At 38.8% G+C, this 20,020-nt stretch overlaps 1 protein-coding gene across 1 annotated transcript in view; it reads left to right on the top strand.

Annotated features, from left to right (window-relative positions):
- LOC121397773 overlaps positions 1-8,066 on the top strand; it is a 32,337-nt gene extending 24,271 nt beyond the window's left edge. Inside the window, exons 10-16 of the mRNA XM_041575261.1 lie at positions 1,237-1,350; positions 2,921-2,976; positions 3,952-4,088; positions 4,678-4,751; positions 5,456-5,560; positions 5,736-5,831; positions 7,990-8,066. Of these exons, the coding sequence (XP_041431195.1) occupies positions 1,237-1,350; positions 2,921-2,976; positions 3,952-4,088; positions 4,678-4,751; positions 5,456-5,560; positions 5,736-5,831; positions 7,990-8,000 (593 nt within the window). The 3' untranslated portion in view covers positions 8,001-8,066. The remainder of the gene's footprint in view (positions 1-1,236; positions 1,351-2,920; positions 2,977-3,951; positions 4,089-4,677; positions 4,752-5,455; positions 5,561-5,735; positions 5,832-7,989) is intronic.
- Positions 8,067-20,020: the final 11,954 nt, after the last annotated feature.

The following is a 20,020-nucleotide window of genomic DNA, read 5'->3' as shown; positions in this document are numbered from 1 at the left end:
TAATGGAACGGGAAACAAGATGCGTCATCAAAAGCCAGGCCAGGTCAGTAACAGTCGGACAATGTGGTACAAATACAACAGACACAGGAATAGTCGGGGTCACAGGCCAGGCCAAACACACTGATATCGCTGTACAGAACAGGATCCAAGAGAATAGTTGAAACAAGGCAGTGGTCAGGACAGGCAGGGTCAATAACAGATTAGAATACTCAAGGAACACACCCAGGAATTATGAAATAGACCTTTTGTTGGGCAGTAAATATTTGCCAGAGGCCCCTTTAAATATTTAAACTTCGCTCTAGATGATGTCAGACACGAACCCACATCAAAACCCAAAGTGCACTCAGCGCGCGAACCTCCCAAACGCCACACAAAGAAACAGGACCCACCACGCTCCTAAGGGTATATTTATTACAGTAGCATTCCCTGGTCTTCTGTTTAAAAGCAAACCTCTTATTGCTTGCTTTGGGTTGCTGATCCTGGGCAAACTTAGTACTTTATATTCCATATGGAGTGTTAGTCTGCTTTATCCCATGAAAGTAAATCATTTGATGCCAGTACTATTGCAGTATGTATGTTTAAAAAGCAACAATATATTCTGTAACACTATGCAGAAGAATGGGGGTGGATACAAACAGACACAAACCCAATTACAGTCAACAAAATAAAGATATTCTGACTATGACAAAATGCATTCCTATTTGTGTGAGTTTTTATTTTAGGCATCTTATGCTCTTTTTTTTCAGCAAGTGGAAAAATAGACTTACAAAAAGATGATCACATATGATGGTAGCCCTTCCTAAATATTTACTAACTGGATCTCCAGAAACCAACATGTCTCTCTGTTTTGTTTTTTTTTAATTATATACAAAAGTAATTATTGTGCAACATTTACCCAGGTATACATGGGTTACATAACAGTGTAAACGTTACTTGGTGTTCCATGTAGGCGAAAGCTGATATTTAGTAATGGCTTTCAACAATGCTTGGTATGAACCTCATTCTTTACTCAAGAAAGGGGAAATAGACAATTGAGTGAACTACATGACCTTATTTTCATCCATCTGTATCAGGTAAATGCCCAGAGCCCCTGGTAATAAAAGCACATTAGAAGGAACATGGTAAACTGGATCTAAACTTCTGTAACTGTACAAAATAACACCACGTTCTTTTATACATTTCCAGGCACTTTGGGGTAGAAAACAGCTTTCTAATGTTTTGTCTTTTTTTTCTCAGCTAAAACACCTACAGTAAACCAGTCTTACCTGGAAGAATTTGATGTGCATGCTAAGTGTTTTCAAGGAAACTATACTTATTTTATTTCTGGGCGTAAAGAAGAAGACACTGATGGTGAATACAAGTATAAAAAGAAGAGATTTATTTCCACTACACAAACTGATCTACTGTAAATTAAGATACTAAGGAGCAGATCTTTCAGTTTGGTTGGGGAAAAAACTGAAGGCCAGACTACATTACAAACGCTGAGCCCAGGGTAACAGATAAAGTGCATCAATGAGATAAAAAAATGTATTCATGACAGTTCCATATAGGGATGCACCGAATCCACTATTTTGGATTCGGCCGAACCCCCGAATCCTTTGCGAAAGATTCGGCCGAATACCGAACCGAATCCGAACTTTTTGCATATGCAAATTAGGGATGGGAAGGGAGAAAACATTTTTACTTCCTTGTTTTGTGACAAAAAGTCACGTGATTTCCCTCCGCCCCTAATTTGCATATGCAAATTTGGATTCGGATTCAGTTCGGCCGGCAGAAGGGGTCGGCTGAATCCGAATCCTGCTGAAAAAGGCCGAATCCCGATCCGAATCCTGGATTCGGTGCATCCCTAGTTCCATGTATATGAAGACTCCAATATGGTTCCTGATACAGAAGAAGATATAGAAAAATGGTGCAAGAATAACTTTACTATACGGGACGGGATAAAGGTAGCAAGAAGTTGTAGAATCTTGTCCTATGACCAGGACATTATATCCCTAGCATGAGATTCTATACTCCAGGAGATATCTCTGTAGGATTTAAGTAGCCATAAAAAAGCTATATTTGAATATCTAAGGAGATTTGATTATTTAACTTGTGGGTAAATATTTTGTTATGATGGGTTTCTCAAAGTTAAGGCCCGCTCCTTACAGAAAATCGAATGATATGAAAAATACTTTAGTTCATGAGAAGAATTAAATTATTAAATGTAACACAAGGCACGATGGTAAAGACCTAGAAACTCTATCAGGATTATAGACAAAGGGGGGTGTATGAATAAGGTCTGTAGACCTAAAAGTGTATCTCCCAAGTGTCCTGATTTGGACAGTTCAACCAGCAGTCCCGGGTTTGTTACTGAAATGTCCTGAGTTTTTTCTCTTTGATCTCCTGCACTGAACGTTCAGAAAAAGATACAAAGTTTCTAACTTAATTGACTTTTGGCCAGAATAGATACTTAGATACTTTTGTAATAATATCAGATAAGCAAGTCTCTTGGGAGAACTCACAGCTTAAAAGGAAATTCACCTTCATTAGCAAAACTGTAAAAACACATAAAAGCCACAGAAATGTGTTCAAACTATCATAACCTGTCAAATTTTGTAACACAGACATTGTAATTATAGGGTGTGGCTACAAAAATGGGCATGGTCAAATAATTTGATGCGCTCTGTGCGGCAAATCTTTTTGTCCCTCTTTCTATTTCCAAAATGTTGGGAGGTATGCTAAAAGTTTCAGTTGGCACAAAGCGTTAGCTCTTAAGCCATAAAAAAAGATTACAAATGGACAATGCTGTATGCAGGTTGAGAAGTATAATGTAGTATATTGGTAGTGATTAGTAATCTTTGGGCCAAGGTCAAAACTACACAACATTGCAATGTTACAAACATTTTACACATTAGCTGATTTTCTTTATATATTTCAGAATCTGAAATTTGTACTAAAATCCAGAAAGAAGTGACACCCATAACTCTGAAAGAGGTAATTTTTAAAATAATATAATTTATATATCCACCTATATATCTAGATATTAAAAGCAGAGAATACACACATTTTTGTAAGGAGGGGTCATATTTTATGTGGCGTAGGCACTGGAAAGATATAAAAAAGGAGTGGGCTCACGCGAAACAAACCTTTTGGTTGGGGTTAAAGTTATAAATGTTGCAAACCTTAAACCAGGTCTAGTAACCAAGAACAACTTACTGTATCTGATGCCTGCTCTTAAGAATATTCTACACTAGCTCGGGAAAAAACTCTCATTTACATACTGTGATGGTGTCCAAAACTGAGTAGAACCCATAAATTACGTTCCTTTCTGAATATTGACTTTTATCACAACTTGAGGATCTATGGCAGTGCGGTATAGGTTCCCAAGCTCCAAGCTCCAAAAAAATTCAAATGAGATCATCTGTAGAGTCAAATGAATAAATATTGCCAAGTTCACTTAATATTATTCTCTGTTATTTATACAGTGGTGACATGCTGAAAGTGTACAGTATAAAGCAAATGGTATTTCGTATTTTCATTGATTCTTTTCAGTCAATTGGAAGTTAAAAATTTCAGATGCAAACAGGTCTTGGTACAAATTTCTGAGAACTGTTTATACAACTCTGTTTAGAAGTGAACTTTCGATTGTCCATACACTATTAGATCCGCTCGTTTGGATCTTAACCAGATATGCCCACTAACGGCAAGGCGATATCAGATCAATCCGAACGTTCGGCACTGGCGATAGAAGAAAAAATCAAAACTTGCCCGATCAATATCTGCCCGATTTTTGGCCTGATATAAATCGGATGGACCTGTCGGAAGCCCCCACACAAGGGCAGATAAACCGCCACATCGGTCTAAAGAACCGATATCGACAGCTTTAATTAGCCCGTGTGTGGCCATCTTTAGACATAGTGACTAATGGCAATTATCTCAAAGGGGTTCAATGTTTGTGTGTTCATTAAGTTCCTAGGAAAATGGAGTTTGACGACTTCTGCGGATGGGAAGACCAACAGCTCACTTGTTGACGTTTCAGTTGCATCTGGTTGGATGGAATTTAATTTTGTAAATGACAAACCGCATCTATCCTACGTATCAATAAAGTAAGTGGAATAGTAACAAGAATATACTGAACTATGTATGACTCAATAAATTAAGCTACTCAATCCTTTTAATCTATAGAGCAATTCCAAAAGTGTAATCGGCATGCTGTATCTGACACTCTTGATTAGGATGGCTTACGCTGGCCATAGACGCATCTCCTGACCTGCCACTAACCTTCAGATCAAATAAAGTAGTAAAAGAACAGACCAGACTATGTTCTGCCCCTGACAGCAATCATACGAATGTTTATGTCTGACAAAGCTGGTGACAGTCTCCCATTGAAAATCATCAGATCGGCAATAAATGCAGAGATATTATCGGCAGCCAACAGAAATCTTGTCTAACCTGTCCGATCCACTGAACGACCGATCGACATGGCAGGAAAAATGTCGGGACTCTCCACACACGGTCCGAAAATTGTACAAATTGAGGATTCGTACGATCGGATCTTTGCAACTATGGCCAGCTTAAGTGCCACTTTCATACACTGTCTAACCCCGAAGTAAGATAAAAACTGTAGGTTCTGTTGCTGGTTTACCCTAAATATTTCTTGTCAGATTTCCTATTTTATTTGTTTTTCTCAACTAGCGAGGTGGGTGTGCAGAAAGTAGAGCTGGAAAACATTGAAGCTGAAGAAACGGATGGACATTTAATATTCAAAGGTACCATCTGATTGGACCTGATTGTACATTGTCACTCATTTTTTGCTCATAATCCTCTTTTGTGTGTAACTTGTTAAAAAAAGGGAACTAATCACTCCATAATAAAGGGGGTTATTAGTTCCCCTTTATGCTGGGCACACTCCAGGTTTCTTTCTACTCTTTCTCAGCAATTTAGTCCTGCCTTAGCTTTTACTATGGCAGCTACATCAGCATAACTTGACACAAACTATCGTATCATAATAATCATGACAAAGAGGAATTTGTTAGGGCATAGAATCTTAAATTATTATCTAAATTAAAGTATCATATCAAAAACATCTCTCTAGATTGATTCATGTAGCTTCGGTCTGTAAAAGTTGACTTCTGCACGTGCCTTCTTCCATACTGGTTTTTTAGTGTCTTTCTTGCCATATGTGTCATTAAAGGGATTCTGTCATCGGAAAACATATTTTATTCAGGAGAGAAAGCATTTCTCTCCTAAAGAGCAGGCACAAGTCACATGACTTGGGGCAGCTGGGAAATTGACAATATGTCTAGCCCCATGTCAGATTTCAAAATTTAATATAAAAACATCTGTTTGCTCTTTTGAGAAATGGATTTCAGTGCAGAATTCTGCTGGAGCAGCACTATTAACTGATTCATTTTGAAAAAAAAAATGTTTTTCCCATGACAGTATCCCTTTAATACCCACTTTCTTTATTCAGATCCCCAGACGGAATTGAAGAGCATAATATATGGTTTTGGGCCAAACTGTGTCATTTCCTCTGATCTGCTAAAGAAATCTCCAGAGGGAACCCTTCTACTTTTCTGTAAGTTTTCTCTATGAACCTTCATATATTCCTATTCATCACAGTTCTTATCCTCGCATTGGCTCCTATCTGCCTTTATGTCCTCTTATAAGAGTAATGTCATATATTTATTGCTAATTACATAATTATTTGAACATATCATTTTGCTTTCATTGTTGCTGCTGTAATTTAACAGGTCGGGAAAATGCCAATTCCAGTGTTGCAACAGAGAACTTTTCACGTTATTCTACCTGTCAAAATCTGAAGCAGATCAATGAACAAAAACATACTTGTAAGTATAGGAATATAATGTGGTTACTGAATACATGTAAAGAGCAGTCTACTCTCATTCTTTGCATTAAAGGGAAACTATACACATGTTCAACAGGATTGTGGTTTCTTTTTCTCCTTTACTGCCAAACCCTCTTCTATTCCTCCATCCATTTGGATGGGTAATTTTAACTTGGCCATACACAGGCTGACACGGACTGCAGATTTTGCAACTCTTGGCAAGTCAGCAACTCACTTGGATACCCCCCAAACAGAATTTTATTAGGATTCCGTCAGAATATCAATAATGCTGGCTGGTAAAGTATGATAGCTGATGTCCCCATTAATCTATTGTCACGAATGCTGCCCGGAGCCCCGGACGCCGCATCCTTCCCTGCCCATGGCCGCCACGTGGGTAGCGGTGCCGGCACATTGACGTCAGCGCGACGAGGCATTGACGGTTACGTCACCAATGGCGCCAAAATTGTAAATAAAAGGTCGCTCTGGCCACCTAGACGCTGTCCAATTATAGGATCTGTTTATTAGTGTTCCTGGGTGCTTTATTGTTGCTATTCCTGGACTTTGACCCCTGCCTGGACTTTTGATTCTGTTCCATTCTGCCTGCCATTGAACCCTTGCCTGGACTTTGACATTGAATTTGCCTTAACCCTTGTCTGTACCTTGAACCCGAACTTTGACCCTAAAGGCTTCCTCCTTGGTCCTGACTCCCCGCTGGGACTCGATAGGCCCCCTGACATCTATGGATGCATTAACTCTCATAATGGGTCTGATCCTCTCCTAGGGTCCAAACAAAATGATTAGCCCAATTAGGCCAACCACCAAGAAGACTAAATGATGCAATACAGTACAGGGCAATACTAATACTGGCATAGATAAGTAGATTATGATCAGACCATCAGTAAGACTGTAGGGGTCTTATATGTTATTGTATTGAAATGGCTCTTGACCCAAGTGTTAGTTATCCTGCATTAAAGGAGAACCAAACCCTTTATATTAAAATCCCTACCCCCTACCCTACATAGACCCCCCTCCCTGCTCCCCCCCCAGCCTAGGTTTTACCCTCGGTAAATGCCCCTAACTCTTTACTTACCCCTTGTTGCAGATTCAACACATCGGAGTTCACGAGCGCCATCTTCTTCTCTTCGGTAACCTTCAGGTCTTCTTCCAGTGATTCGCCAATTTCCTTGACTTTCGGCACATGCGCAGTTGTTAAAAAAAATGACACACTGCTCCAGCTGCGCACGAGCCGATTCAGCGGTTATTTCACGAAGATTACTGAAGAGAAGAAGATGGCGTCCGTGAACTCCAATGTGCTGAATCTGCAACGAGGGGTAAGTAAAGAGTTCGGGGCATTTACTGAGGGTAACACCTAGGCTGGGGGAGAACAGGGAGGGGGTCCATATAGGGTAGGGGATTTTAATATAAAGGGTTTGGTTCTTCTTTAAATATTTATAAAAATCCTATTTTGCCAAATAAGTTTAATTAGCACACATTTTCATTCAAATAGTTTTCTCCTACCTCCTCCTATTTATAAAGAATCTCCATTTTATTTAAAATTGTTGAACTTTTTTTTTCTTCAGCTCATGGGGTATATTTATCAAAAAGTGAAGTTAGAGATGCTAGAGTGAAATACCGCCTCTCTCCATTCATATATATGGGATTCTTAAAGGCGTATTTCACCCTTTGATAAATACGCCATTAAAAATCCCATAGAAATGAATAGAGAGTGGTGGAATTTCACTCTAGTGGACTGTGGTTATATCTAACTTCACTCCCCCCAGGTCTTTTGAAAATCACTGATCCTATGACAGGCTAAAAAATGTCTTTTTGCCAGCATCACAATAAGAAAACGTCAATAACTGTATATCTTTTGATACCTTTGTCATATAAATGCAACAAAGAATGTTTGATTATAGAAGATTCAGCGAAACTTCCATTCCTGTATCAACAACTAATTCAATTTGCTTCCAATTAGAAGAGGTTCTTTGACACCTCTTTGATCATTCCCAGACTTTCAAACAATGATAAAGTTCATCTAATCTCTCTGTCATTTCATCGTTATGATATCATTGTCCCCGAATACTGTGCCCACAACATATAGGGATTGCAGCACAAATATCAAATGTCTTGGATCATATTCGATTTCTCTTTTTTTTTAGCTACAGAGTGAAAACTACAGAAACATTCTGTAACAGACACGTACAAGACCTGAATAAAGGATATCATTGTTACTATACCAAGCTTCATGTGGCTTTCTTGGAAACTTCTAGCACAGGGATGAGGGAACTGATATAACAGTTTTAGAATGGTACAGAGTTCTGGGGGCACATTTACTAAGCTCGAGTAAAGGATTCGAAAGAAAAAAACTTCGAATTTCGAAGTATTTTTTTGGGTACTTTGACCATCGAATAGGCTACTACGACCTTCGACTTCGATTCAAACTAAAAATCGTTCGACTATTCGACCATTCGATAGTCGAAGTATTGTCTCTTTAAAAAAAACTTCGACTACATACTTCAGCAGTTTAAACCTACCGAGGTACAATCTTAGCCTATGGGGACCTTCCCCATCACTTTTCTAAGCTTTTTTTGATCGAAGAAAAATCCTTCGATCGATCGTTTAAAATCGTTCGAATCGTTTAATTCGAAGGATTTGATCGTTCGGTCAAACAATTTTTAAAACCTTCGAATTCGAATATCGAGTCAGAGTAGGCAGACTGCACTAGGTCCTATGTTGTCATGTAATCTGACGTGGATATTATAGTTTTTGTATTGTATAATACAAACTTTGTCCAACTCTGCAGAACCAGAGACTGCAGCAAAATAATCCTCCAAATAGAATCCCAGTTTATCTGTTTGTCTGTAAAGAGTTTGGACAGTTGTGTGTGAAAACCATGAATGTAAGCCTTGCTCATTAAACATGGCATTTATCACAACTAATTCTTCCTTGAAGGGAACAGCTCTCTTGTCTTAGAGAAGAAGAGAATTCAAAGCAAACTGCTGGTTGGTGTTACTGCACTGGCGTAATTTAGCTCCTCTGTTGGTAAATATAAGTGACTCAAATGTGGATGCTTAAAGGAGAAATAAAGCCCCAAAATTATGAAAACCCCTACCCTCCATAGTCCCCCTCCCTGTTCCCCCTTGCACAGGTGTTAATACCTTTAAATGCCCCTAAGTCTTTAATTACCCCTCGATGCAGCGTCAGTGCAGCGGAGCTCAGGAGCACCATCTTCACCTCTTCGGAAGTCTTCAGTAAGTAAGTGGCGTATCGGCGCATGCAGTTGTAGTAATTTTCTAGTACCAAACAATTGCGCATGTGCTGACAGCCATGAAAATTGCCGAAGGGACCCAAAGATTCCTGAAGCACCCAAAGATTCCGCAGCTCTGATGCGCTGACTCTGCATCGAGGAGTAATTAAACAGTTAGGGACATTTACCGGTATTAACACCAGTGCGGGTGGGGGAACTATGGAGGACAGGGGTTTTAATTAGTTTGGGGATTTAGGTGTCCTTTAAGTGATGATTGTCATGGTAACCATAATTAGGCCTGGTCATAGCCACTCAGAGGTATTTATAGAACCACTTAAGCTGACGCACAGATAAAGTCATACAAAACAATTTTTGGACTGTCAGTGGAATAATCATCCCGTCTATTTTCATACCAGACGGTTAACGCTAATAATTCTGCATGTATTGTCTATCTGACTGTATCAGTGGGTGACTGTTAAGGCCCCCATACACGGGCCGATAAAAGCTGCCAAGTCGGCAGCTTATCGGCCCGTATGTGGGACCATCCGATGGGCATCCCCGATCAATATCTGCCCGAAAGTCGGCCAGATGCCGATCGGGCAGTTTAAAAGATTGCAGTGGCATACACAGTCGAATCTCCCTGTGTATGGCCACCTTTACTGCTATTTTCGGTACATAACTTATATGATTTCTGTCTGTCAATTCATGGCCAGAACATTGTCTGATTTATTTTTCCTACTTTAATCCTATAATTTAAATCTGAATGATTATTTTTAGATTGTTACATTAAAACCAACAATTGCTATCCACATGTTCGTCATACAATGAATGAAATCTGAAGTTTAGCTTTTAACTGTCCCTGGAATTTGTGAGCAGCACCACTCTGAATGCAGAACTGGCTGCACTTGGCAATGCCCCTGTTTATACTAAATGCTCCCAATTATTCCAAATCATAATAATCACAGGCATACTAGGGTGCCTAAAGAAATTGTTCAGTATAAAAATAAAAACTGGGTAAATAGATTGACTGCAAAATAAAACTAATATAGTTAGTTAGCCAAAAATGTATAAAGGCTGGAGTGACTGGATGTCTAACATAATAGCCAGAACACTACTTCCTGCTTTTCAGCTCTCTTGGTTTCCACTCATTGGTTACCAGGAAGCAACTAATCAGAGACTTGAGGGTGGGGCACATGGGGCATAAATGTTGCTTTTGAATCTGAGCTGAATGCTGAGGATCAATTGAAAAACTCACTGATCAGTTATGTCCCATGTGGGCCTCCTTCAAGTCGCTGACTAACTCAGAGTTATAGAGCTGAAAAGCAGGAAGTTGGGTTCTGGCTATTAGATATCTTTTCACTTTAGCCTTTATAGACTACATTTTTGGCTAACTAACTATATTTGAAACATATTTCATTTTGCACAGCCAATCTATTAAATCTATTTAGTTTTATTTTTACACTGAACTTTTCCTTTAAGGCCCATCCACACAGCACTTACACTGGTAGAAATTAAAGGCACAAGATGCAATCTGTATTTGGCTCAATTTTAAAAAACCTGGTGCAGGGTACATAGTGCATTGCTATTGGATACAGGCAGTTGCTAAGGACAGGGCTCCTGAACACTTTGCATTCCCCTTCACCCCCAGCTTACATGTTCTGAATGACAGCCAAGCTAGGGTGTCACCCAACATTCACTCTCTCTGTATAACTTTCCATTCAAGTGATGAAAAGAGCTAATAATGTGCATCATTCAAAATATGTAAATGTTACAAAAATCACACATTTAGCAATAATTTAATGCAATATGTGTGCATAATGTAATATACACACATTTTGAATGCTTTATAAATCAATATGATCTCCAAATTTGATATCTACTGATAATATTTATTTGGCTCTGGGAGCTAAATACTTCCTGCATGTGGTATATCTCTTTTTTTAAACAGTGCACATTGTGGGGGACTAGTAAATGACCCCTTGTTTATATTCACCCAAGAGCTGGTGGAAGACAATATGCTGTAAAATGCACGTTTGAGTCAATTCTTAGAAATACATTGTTGGTCATACATGAAGAATCATTTGCAAGTGCAGTGTGCAATGAGCTATTTTGGACATCAGCATCTTAATCAGTGACTGTTTCCATAAATTGTTGCTTTGCTGTTCACCACAGGGTGGCAGTAGTATATCATGTGTATTCTTCCTTGTACATTCAATTCTTTCATATCCTGTAAATGGAAATACAAAATCTACAAATCCATCTATCTATACAGCACTGAATTATAAATAAAAGCTATTAAGTATATTGAGAGCACCCTATCGATATAATTATGGACAACCTCAATCACATTCTTTTTATTGTTGAATGATTGCATATCTTGACCAATATGTGACAGCAAAGATTTTATTAAAAGAACAGTAATGGCAATAATTAAAGTAATGGAAATATCATGTACACTGGTAAAACTTGTGTGTTTGCTTCAGAAATAATACCTGGACTTTCATCACTGCACTTATGAGCAGTTTTTTGGTTAAATGAGATAAAAGGCACCAGCGGATAGAACAGATGATCAAAAGGGCATGTAGTTACACTTCACCTGCCGATGTTGCTTTATCATCACACTCAAACATCAGTTTTTCTTGACAACATGTTAATATAAATTATAACATAATACAATATCTAAAATAAAAATATATTGTAATATATTACAAAAACACTAAATGACTACTATAGTTTATATAAACAAGCTGCTGTGTAGTCATGAAAACAGCCATTCAAGCACAGGATACACAGTAGATAACAGATAAGTACTACTATAGTTTATATAAACAAGCTGCTGTGTAGCCATGAGGACAGCCATTCAAGCACAGGATACACTGTAGATAACAGATAAGTACTACTATAGTTTATATAAACAAGCTGCTGTGTAGCCATGGGGGCAGCCATTCAAGCACAGGATACACAGTAGATAACATATAAGTACTACTATAGTTTATGTAAACAAGCTGCTGTGTAGCCATGGGGGCAGCCATTCAAAGCTGAAAAAGGAGAAAAGGTACAGGATGCAAAGTAGATAACATATAAGCTCTGTAGTATACAATTGAATTCTTCAAAATGTATCTGTTATCTACTGTGTATCCTGTGCTTGAATGGCTGCCCCCTTGGCTACACAGCATCTTGTTTATATAAACTATAGTAGTACTTATCTGTTATCTACTGTGTATCCTGTGCTTGAATGGCTGCCCCCATGGCTACACAGCAGCTTATTTATATAAACTATAGTAGTACTTATCTGTTATCTACTGTGTATCCTGTGCTTGAATGGCTGCCCCCATGGCTACACAGCAGCTTGTTTATATAAATTATAGTAGTACTTATCTGTTATCTACTGTGTATCCTGTGCTTGAATGACTGCCCTCATGGCTACACAACAGCTTGTTTATATAAACTATAGTAGTACTTATCTGTTATCTACTGTGTATCCTGTGCTTGAATGGCTGCCCCCATGGCTACACAGCAGCGTGTTTATATAAACTACAGTAGTACTTATCTGTTATCTACTGTGTATCCTGTGCTTGAATGGCTGTCCTCATGGCTACACAGCAGCTTGTTTATATAAACTATAGTAGTCTTTTAGTGTTTTTGTAATATATTACAATATATTTTTATTTTAGATATTGTATTATGTTATAATTTATATTAACATGTTGTCAAGAAAAACTGATGTTTGAGTGTGATGATAAAGCAAAATCGGCAGGTGAAGTGTAACTACATGCCCTTTTGATCATCTGTTCTATCCGCTGGTGCCTTTTATCTCATTTAACCAAAGAACTGCTCATAAGTGCAGTGATGAAAGTCCAGGTATTACCCACTCATTATCTAAATGATCAGACCAATGGATTTTGACCGCAGAAATATGCTCATAGCCAATGACACACACAGAACAAATGCACAACATGTATAATTCAACAAATATGAGTGTGCTAGTAAAGAATCATATGTCATGTGTTTGTGTGATTCCCCCCCCCATGTTAAATGTTTCACTCCTTATTTACCATTCAAAGTAGGAGTTCCAAACTTTAGGGAAGGGTGTAACATTTCTGTTTGTGGTTTTGATTTCTAGGTCATCAAAATCCCCTTAATTTTATATTAAAATAACGTGGGCTTTTATTTATGAGCAGGGGAGGAGTACTAGGAGGGACAAACTACGGTGCTGTGCATGGCTCAGAGCTCTGCAGAGCTGACATGTGCAAGGGAACCCTGTATTTAATACCTGCCACAAGCAAATGGTAAATACAGGGTTTTCTAGCTCCTGGTTTGCACAGGCCACCCACCTCCCAGCCCTAGTATATACAGTCCTGCCACACTGTGACACATACAGACATTGCATTCTGTACAGAGACTGCAAATGCCTTATTTGTGCCTTTGGGTGGGCAAAAAGAAAAGCATGGTGCTTTCCCAAGGGACCTGTTATCTTATATTGTTACAATATTTGCTTGAAATTGTAACAAAAGTATCTTATCTGCAGCTGTGGCTGTTCTGGGCTCTCTGGCAAAAGCCAATTAAGTTAGAAACTTTGTTTCTTTTTCTGGCTGTTCAGTGCAGAGAAAAATGGGACTTTCCAGTACAAATAAGGGACTGCAGGTTGAGCTGTCAAAAGAGGGACTGTCCCTCTAAAAACCGGACAGTTGGGAGGTAAAATACAAAATTCTCCTCATTTTATTATGGGGCAGATTTACTAAGCTCGAGTGAATGGTTTTGAATGTCAAAAAGTTCGAATTTCAAAGTAAACTTTTGGGTACTTCGAATAGGCTATATTCGACAATGCGGATTCGATTTGAACGATTCGAAGTAAAAATCGTTAGACTATTCGACCTTTCGATAATCGAAGTACTGTCACTTTAAAAAAAACTTTGACTTCATACTTCGCCAAATTAAAGCTACCGAAGTGCAATGTTAGCCTATGGGGACCTTCCACAGCACTTTTTTTATTTACTTGGTTGAATAAAAATCCTTCGATCGATCGCTAAAAATTGTTCAATCGAACGATTTTTATTCGACCGCAGGATTGCCAAATTTGTTGAAATTCACGTTTTTTTTAATTCGATGGTCGAAATTCTAAGTTTTTTTGGTACTTCGAAATTCGACCCTTAGTAAATCCCCTCCCTGTCTTGTATTTAGATAAAAGTCTGCCATAGATACCTTTTCTCTCTGCTATGAGATAGAAGGATGCAATCTCAATGAATTTCAGTGTTTATTTCCAAGTGCAAACGTAGTTTGCAAAGTACAATTTAAAGTACAATTTTGAATGCAATTGTTTAAATTTTTGTTGTTGTTTAGCGTAATTGATGCCAATGCAATTGTAATTGGGCGGGGTTGCATCACTTATAGAGTGCAAGTTCAGTATTTTAATCTGATTCACTGGCACACCCATCTACAGAATCCACTGTGGAGCCCCTGGAGCTACAAACAGGTCTAGGATATCAGTTGTTCTGGGTTTCCCCAGTTTCAATAAAAGAGAAGGATGGGCAAAACGGCAACCATGTGGAGATGCAGGAGAGTGTTTGTATTGCAAGTAAATGAATAGCATCAATGTCTGCTCCCCATTGGATCATTTTCAGAGCAAATACACGTGTGGGTGTGTTCATATTTAGCCCGTCATTTTAGTCCTGTATCACGCTTACCTTGAAGGTTAATTTCTCTGAAGTTGGTAAAGCCAAACAATCTTTTGCTTTAAATACAAACATGACTTTTTAAATATGATTTATTCTTTATTAGTTTTAGGACAGCAGCAGATGTCAGATAGGGCCACCCTGGTCACCTTTTCTGAAAAAATACCAGCTTTTCTATATTTCAATGTTTTTATTTATAAGTGTCACCTTCAACACAGAAAGGAAGGAGCACAATCAACTGTCAGTTTAAATATACGTTGGTTTTTTGTGCAAGTTTCCATTCTACAAAGGGTAACCAAAAACAGCCAATGTTGTCAGCAGTAGTGATGAGCGAATTTGTCCCGTTTCGCTGAAAAATTCACTAAACTAGAAATTTGACGCCCATGTTAATTTTGAAGCTGGCTTTAGAATCAATGGGCGTCCGAATAATGTTAACGCACAACGGTTTTGACGTGAGCGACTTTTCCGACGCGTGTAAAAAAAATTTTGACGGCAGTTATTGGTAATTTATTTGCCTACGGCAAAATGATGAAATTTGCCATGAATTCACCCATCACTAGTCATTAGAAGATCAAACAGTTTTAATTTATGTAGTTGAGTATAAAAATAGAGAAGGAGGGGGTGGGGGTTAGGCCATGCCCTGTTAGCCGGTATCCAGGGGTGTAATTGTGTCAAGTGTGTCAGCCCATGGGCCCCAGACTTTTTTCAATTTGTCCGGGCATCCTTTGCATATGTAAGTTATAGTGATGGGTGAATTTATTCGCCAGGTGCGAATTCATGGCGAATTTCCGAGATTCACTGCCAGCGAATAAATTTGCTTAACCGCGCCGAAAATTAGTCTGCGTTAAAACTAAAATCCAAAAAACGGACGCCGGAGTCAAAAACAGACGCCGGCGTCAAAAATGAGACGCGGACGCCGTTTCGCGAATTTTTCACCGTTTTGCAAATTTCGCTGGAAATTCACACATTTTTTGGCGAAACGCCCCAAATTCACCCATCACTAGTAAGTTAGTTTGTAGAGAGGAAGTGAGTCATTTATTACAGATCTTCAGCACTTTAGGGTGGGTGCAGTGGGCAGTATCCAGAATAAAATGATAGTTTTCCTGGCATAGAAATAAAGAAATCTCAGGAGGGTGTGTTAGTACTTATCAGGGATTATATTGCCTTTGGGGATGGCACATTTGGCATCTATCGTTGAGCCTTCCTATATTTTTATTTCCTATTAACATTGGCATCAAACATCATTTTTACTGGCACGTTGGATACCCTGATGGCAGAAAATATTTGGTGATTCCCGGTAATGTACAGCATTAAAATTTAGATTGAAATTAAAATGTAGATGCCTAACATCAGGCCCGGATTTGTGGAAAGGCCACCTAGGCCCAGGCCTAGGGCGGCAGTATTTTACGGGGGCAGCATGCTGTCCAACCACACTCACACACATTGCTTCAAAAACACTGGGGATGCGCTGGAGATACAATCTTTTTTTACATTTTCCGTGCGCCAATCCCCATTGCTCCTGTCCAGATCATGAAAAGTTGCACTAATAAAGGGGAGGGGGCAGGGGCCCTGCCTAACATTGAAAAAGCCCCAGATAAAATTAGGTAGATCCCTAAAAAATCCACCCAATGAAGGAAATTAAATTTGGTGAGAGACAGACCCATATTCATAATACAAACATGTATTATTTATCCTCCATATCCTCCATATACAGAACTAGAATCACTCTGAAGCCTTTATGAGGGAAAGGAAAAAATCCAAGGACAGTATTAATATTATTATTAGTATTATATCACATTTATAAAGCTCCAACATTTTATGCAGCACTGTATTAAGATATTCTATTCAGGAATACACTATAGAAAAACACAGAATACAGTACATTAACATGTATTTACAAAAGCAACTCATGTACCTGATTAGCTTCTATAACGAGGTACTGTAGGTAATTAAAGGGGTGGTTCACCTTTATGTTACCTTTAAGTATGTTATAGAATGGCTAATTCTAAGCAACATTTCAATTGGTCTTCATTTTTTCTTTTTTTATAGTTCTTGAATTATTTGCCTTTTTCTTTTGACTCTTCCTAGGTTTCAAATGGGGGTCACTGACCCAATTTAAAAAATATATATGTTTTGTAAGGCTACAAATTTATTGTTAGTGCGACTTTTTATTACTCAGCTTTCTGTTCAGGCCTCTCCTATTTATATTCCAGTCCTTTATTTAAATCAATGCATGGTTGCTAAGGTAATTTTGGCCCTAGCAACCAGACTGCTGAAAATGCAGACTGGAGAGCTGCTGAATTAAAAGCTAAATAATTCAAAAACCACAAATTATAAAAAATGGAAACCAAAAAAAGGTGAACAAAACCTTCAAAAAGACATTAAGATCATACCGTTAATTCAATTTATTCTGTTTTAGAGCACATGCTTGTGCATAAACCTAGGGTACTGGAACTTAAAGGGATACTGTCATGGGAAAAAAAATAAAAATAAATGAATCAGTTAATAGTGCTGCTCCAGCAGAATTCTGCACTGAAATCCATTTCTCAAAAGAGCAAACAGATTTTTTAATATTCAATTTTGACATCTGACATGGGGCTAGACATATTGTCAATTTCCCAGCTGCCCCAAGTCATGTGACTTGTGCTCTGATAAACGTCAATCACTCTTTACTGCTGTACTGCAAGTTAGAGTGATATCACCCCCTCCCTTTTCCCCCCAGCAGCCAAACAAAAGAACAATGGGAAGGTAACCAGATAACAGCTCCCTAACACAAGATAACAGCTGCCTGGTAGATCTAAGAACAGCACTCAATAGTAAAAACCCATGTCCCACTGAGACACATTCAGTTACATTGAGAAGGAAAAACAGCAGCCTGCCAGAAAGCATTTCTCTCCTAAAGTGCAGGCACAAGTCACATGACCAGGGGCAGCTGGGAAATTGACAAAATGTCTAGCCCCATGTCAGATTTCAAAATTGAATATAAAGAAATCTGTTTGCTCTTTTGAGAAATGGATTTCAGTGCAGAATGCTGGAGCAGCGCTATTAACTGATTCATTTTGAAAAAAAATGTTTTTCCCATGACAGTATCTCTTTAACATTTTTTTAAAGAACTGTATAAGAATCAGAGCAGGAATTATAAAGGGATCTTTTCCATCTGTCCATCAGGTATGATCAATAAAGGGTCTAGTTCTTTATCTCATAACAGTCTAGTTAATAAAGTGTGCATATCAGCAGGCGAAACCAAACTATGAATGTATATTTTATATTGCACAGAATGTATATATTATATTGCACAGTTGCTCACTACAACACTTTGAGTGGGCAGAGATATGGCAATGAAGTTTCAACTAGTGGTTGGTATATTGTGCAAAATATGGCACGCATAATGGGTTAGAATACATGTGCTGTGCACCAAAGAGCGGGAAATGACCTAAATTTAGAACTGCAACCCTGTAATAAATAAATAACCACCACAAGCTCCAGCTTACTTTTAGTTCTGTGTTAGAGAAAGGTGTTTGGAGTTGAATTCTTGCAGTTTTTTCACAGGTACCTAATAGGTGACTGGGGCTCTATATTGTACATTATCTAGCACCTATCATGGGTGGTTAATGTAGGTCTTATTTTATTTGCAGTTGTCATCTGGGCCAATGTAACTTTTCCATAGAGTATCCTGGAGCTCAACAGATATAGACAGGGCCAACATCAAAAATCACAGGGCCCAGTGCAACAACATTTTCTGGGCCCTCTGGGCCCCCCTCTCTTGGGAACACTCCCTTCCCAGAGCCACCCCACCCCACTGATGGCCAAAGCCCCCCTGTACAAGTAAAAAAACAATAGTGGCTACAAGTTTTAAAAAATGGTGGCCAGGGCCCCTACAGGTTAAAAAAACCATTGGTGGCCAGGGCTCCTTCCAAGGTTAAAAAAAATGGTGGCAAGGGCCCCTACAAATTAAGATAAAACATTGATGGCCAGAGCTCCCCCAAGTTTAAATAAAATGGTGGCCAGGGCCCCTACACATTAATATAAAACATTGGTGGCCAGGGCTCCTCCCAAGGTTAACAAAATGCTGGCCAGTGCCCCTACACATTAAAATAAAACATTGATGGCCAGAGCTCCCCAAAGCTAAAATAAAATGTGGCCAGGGCCCCTACACATTGAAATAAGACATTGGTATCCAGGGCCCCCAACACATCCAAAAATACATTGGTGGCCAGCCTCAATCCCCAAGTTAAAAAAAAAAAACTTTGGTTCTTCAATGGATCAGTTTTCTTTGTTATTTTCCGTCACTTCTTCTGCAGCACAGTTGGGCCCCCCTTAGAACACAAAATCCCCCAGTCCCGGACAACAGTCACTCTTGTGCCCCCTCTGTTGGCAGCCCTGGATATAGAATGAGAATCCTGTGCATTAACTCTCCGAGCTCCCCCTCTTTGCTAGTAAATTAACCACAGAAACCCCTTTTTCTGACAATGAAGCAACTACTACATACTCCTCTCATCTGCAGCAGCTGCTCTCCCACAAAACGCCTTCTTCTGCCAACTGATTAACCCCCACAATTCCCTCCTGTCTTGAGCTATTTCTATAGCACCTTCTTACTTCACATTGAAATACCTCATAGCATCCTCTTCTCTCTACCCCAGAATGAATCCCTCCAAATACAAACATTTCCCTTCTTCCTTAAAGGGGTTGTTCAACTTCACGTTTAAATTAACTTTTAGATATTCTGAGTGAATTTGCAATCGGATTTTGTTTCCTATGAGTTGTAGGTTTTGTGTTTTGGCTTTTTTTCAGCAGCTCTGCAGTTCAATATCATCAGTCTGGTTGCTAGCTTCCAAATTCCCCTAGCAGCCATGCATTGATTTGAATAAGAGACTGAAATATGAAAAGTAAAGGGCCTGAATAGAAAGATGAGTGATAAAAAGTAGCAATAACAACAAATGTTTAGCCTTAACGAGGCTTTTTTTAGATGGATTCAGTGACCCCAATTTAAAAGCTGTCAGAAAAAGAATAACTATAAAAAAGAAAAAAAATATATGCCAATTGAAAAGTTGCTTAGAATTAGCCATTCTATAACATACTAAAAGTAAACTTGAAGGCAAACCAACCCTTTAGCTTCTATGAATGACTTCCCAGGACAACAGCTTCCCCTCTAGACCAGACCCACAAATTAATACCTAGTGCCTCAGTTTACCTTCTTTCTAAACCCAGTAAACTAACCCCTACAGCTGCCCCTCTCTCCTAGCCTCATGTATCAAACCTATAGATTCTCTT

This window comes from Xenopus laevis, chromosome 8S (genome assembly GCF_017654675.1).
Source record: "Xenopus laevis strain J_2021 chromosome 8S, Xenopus_laevis_v10.1, whole genome shotgun sequence".
Taxonomy (NCBI): domain Eukaryota; kingdom Metazoa; phylum Chordata; class Amphibia; order Anura; family Pipidae; genus Xenopus; species Xenopus laevis.
The sequence above is the reverse complement of the archived record's forward strand: the minus strand, read 5'-3'. Positions and strand labels throughout refer to the sequence as shown.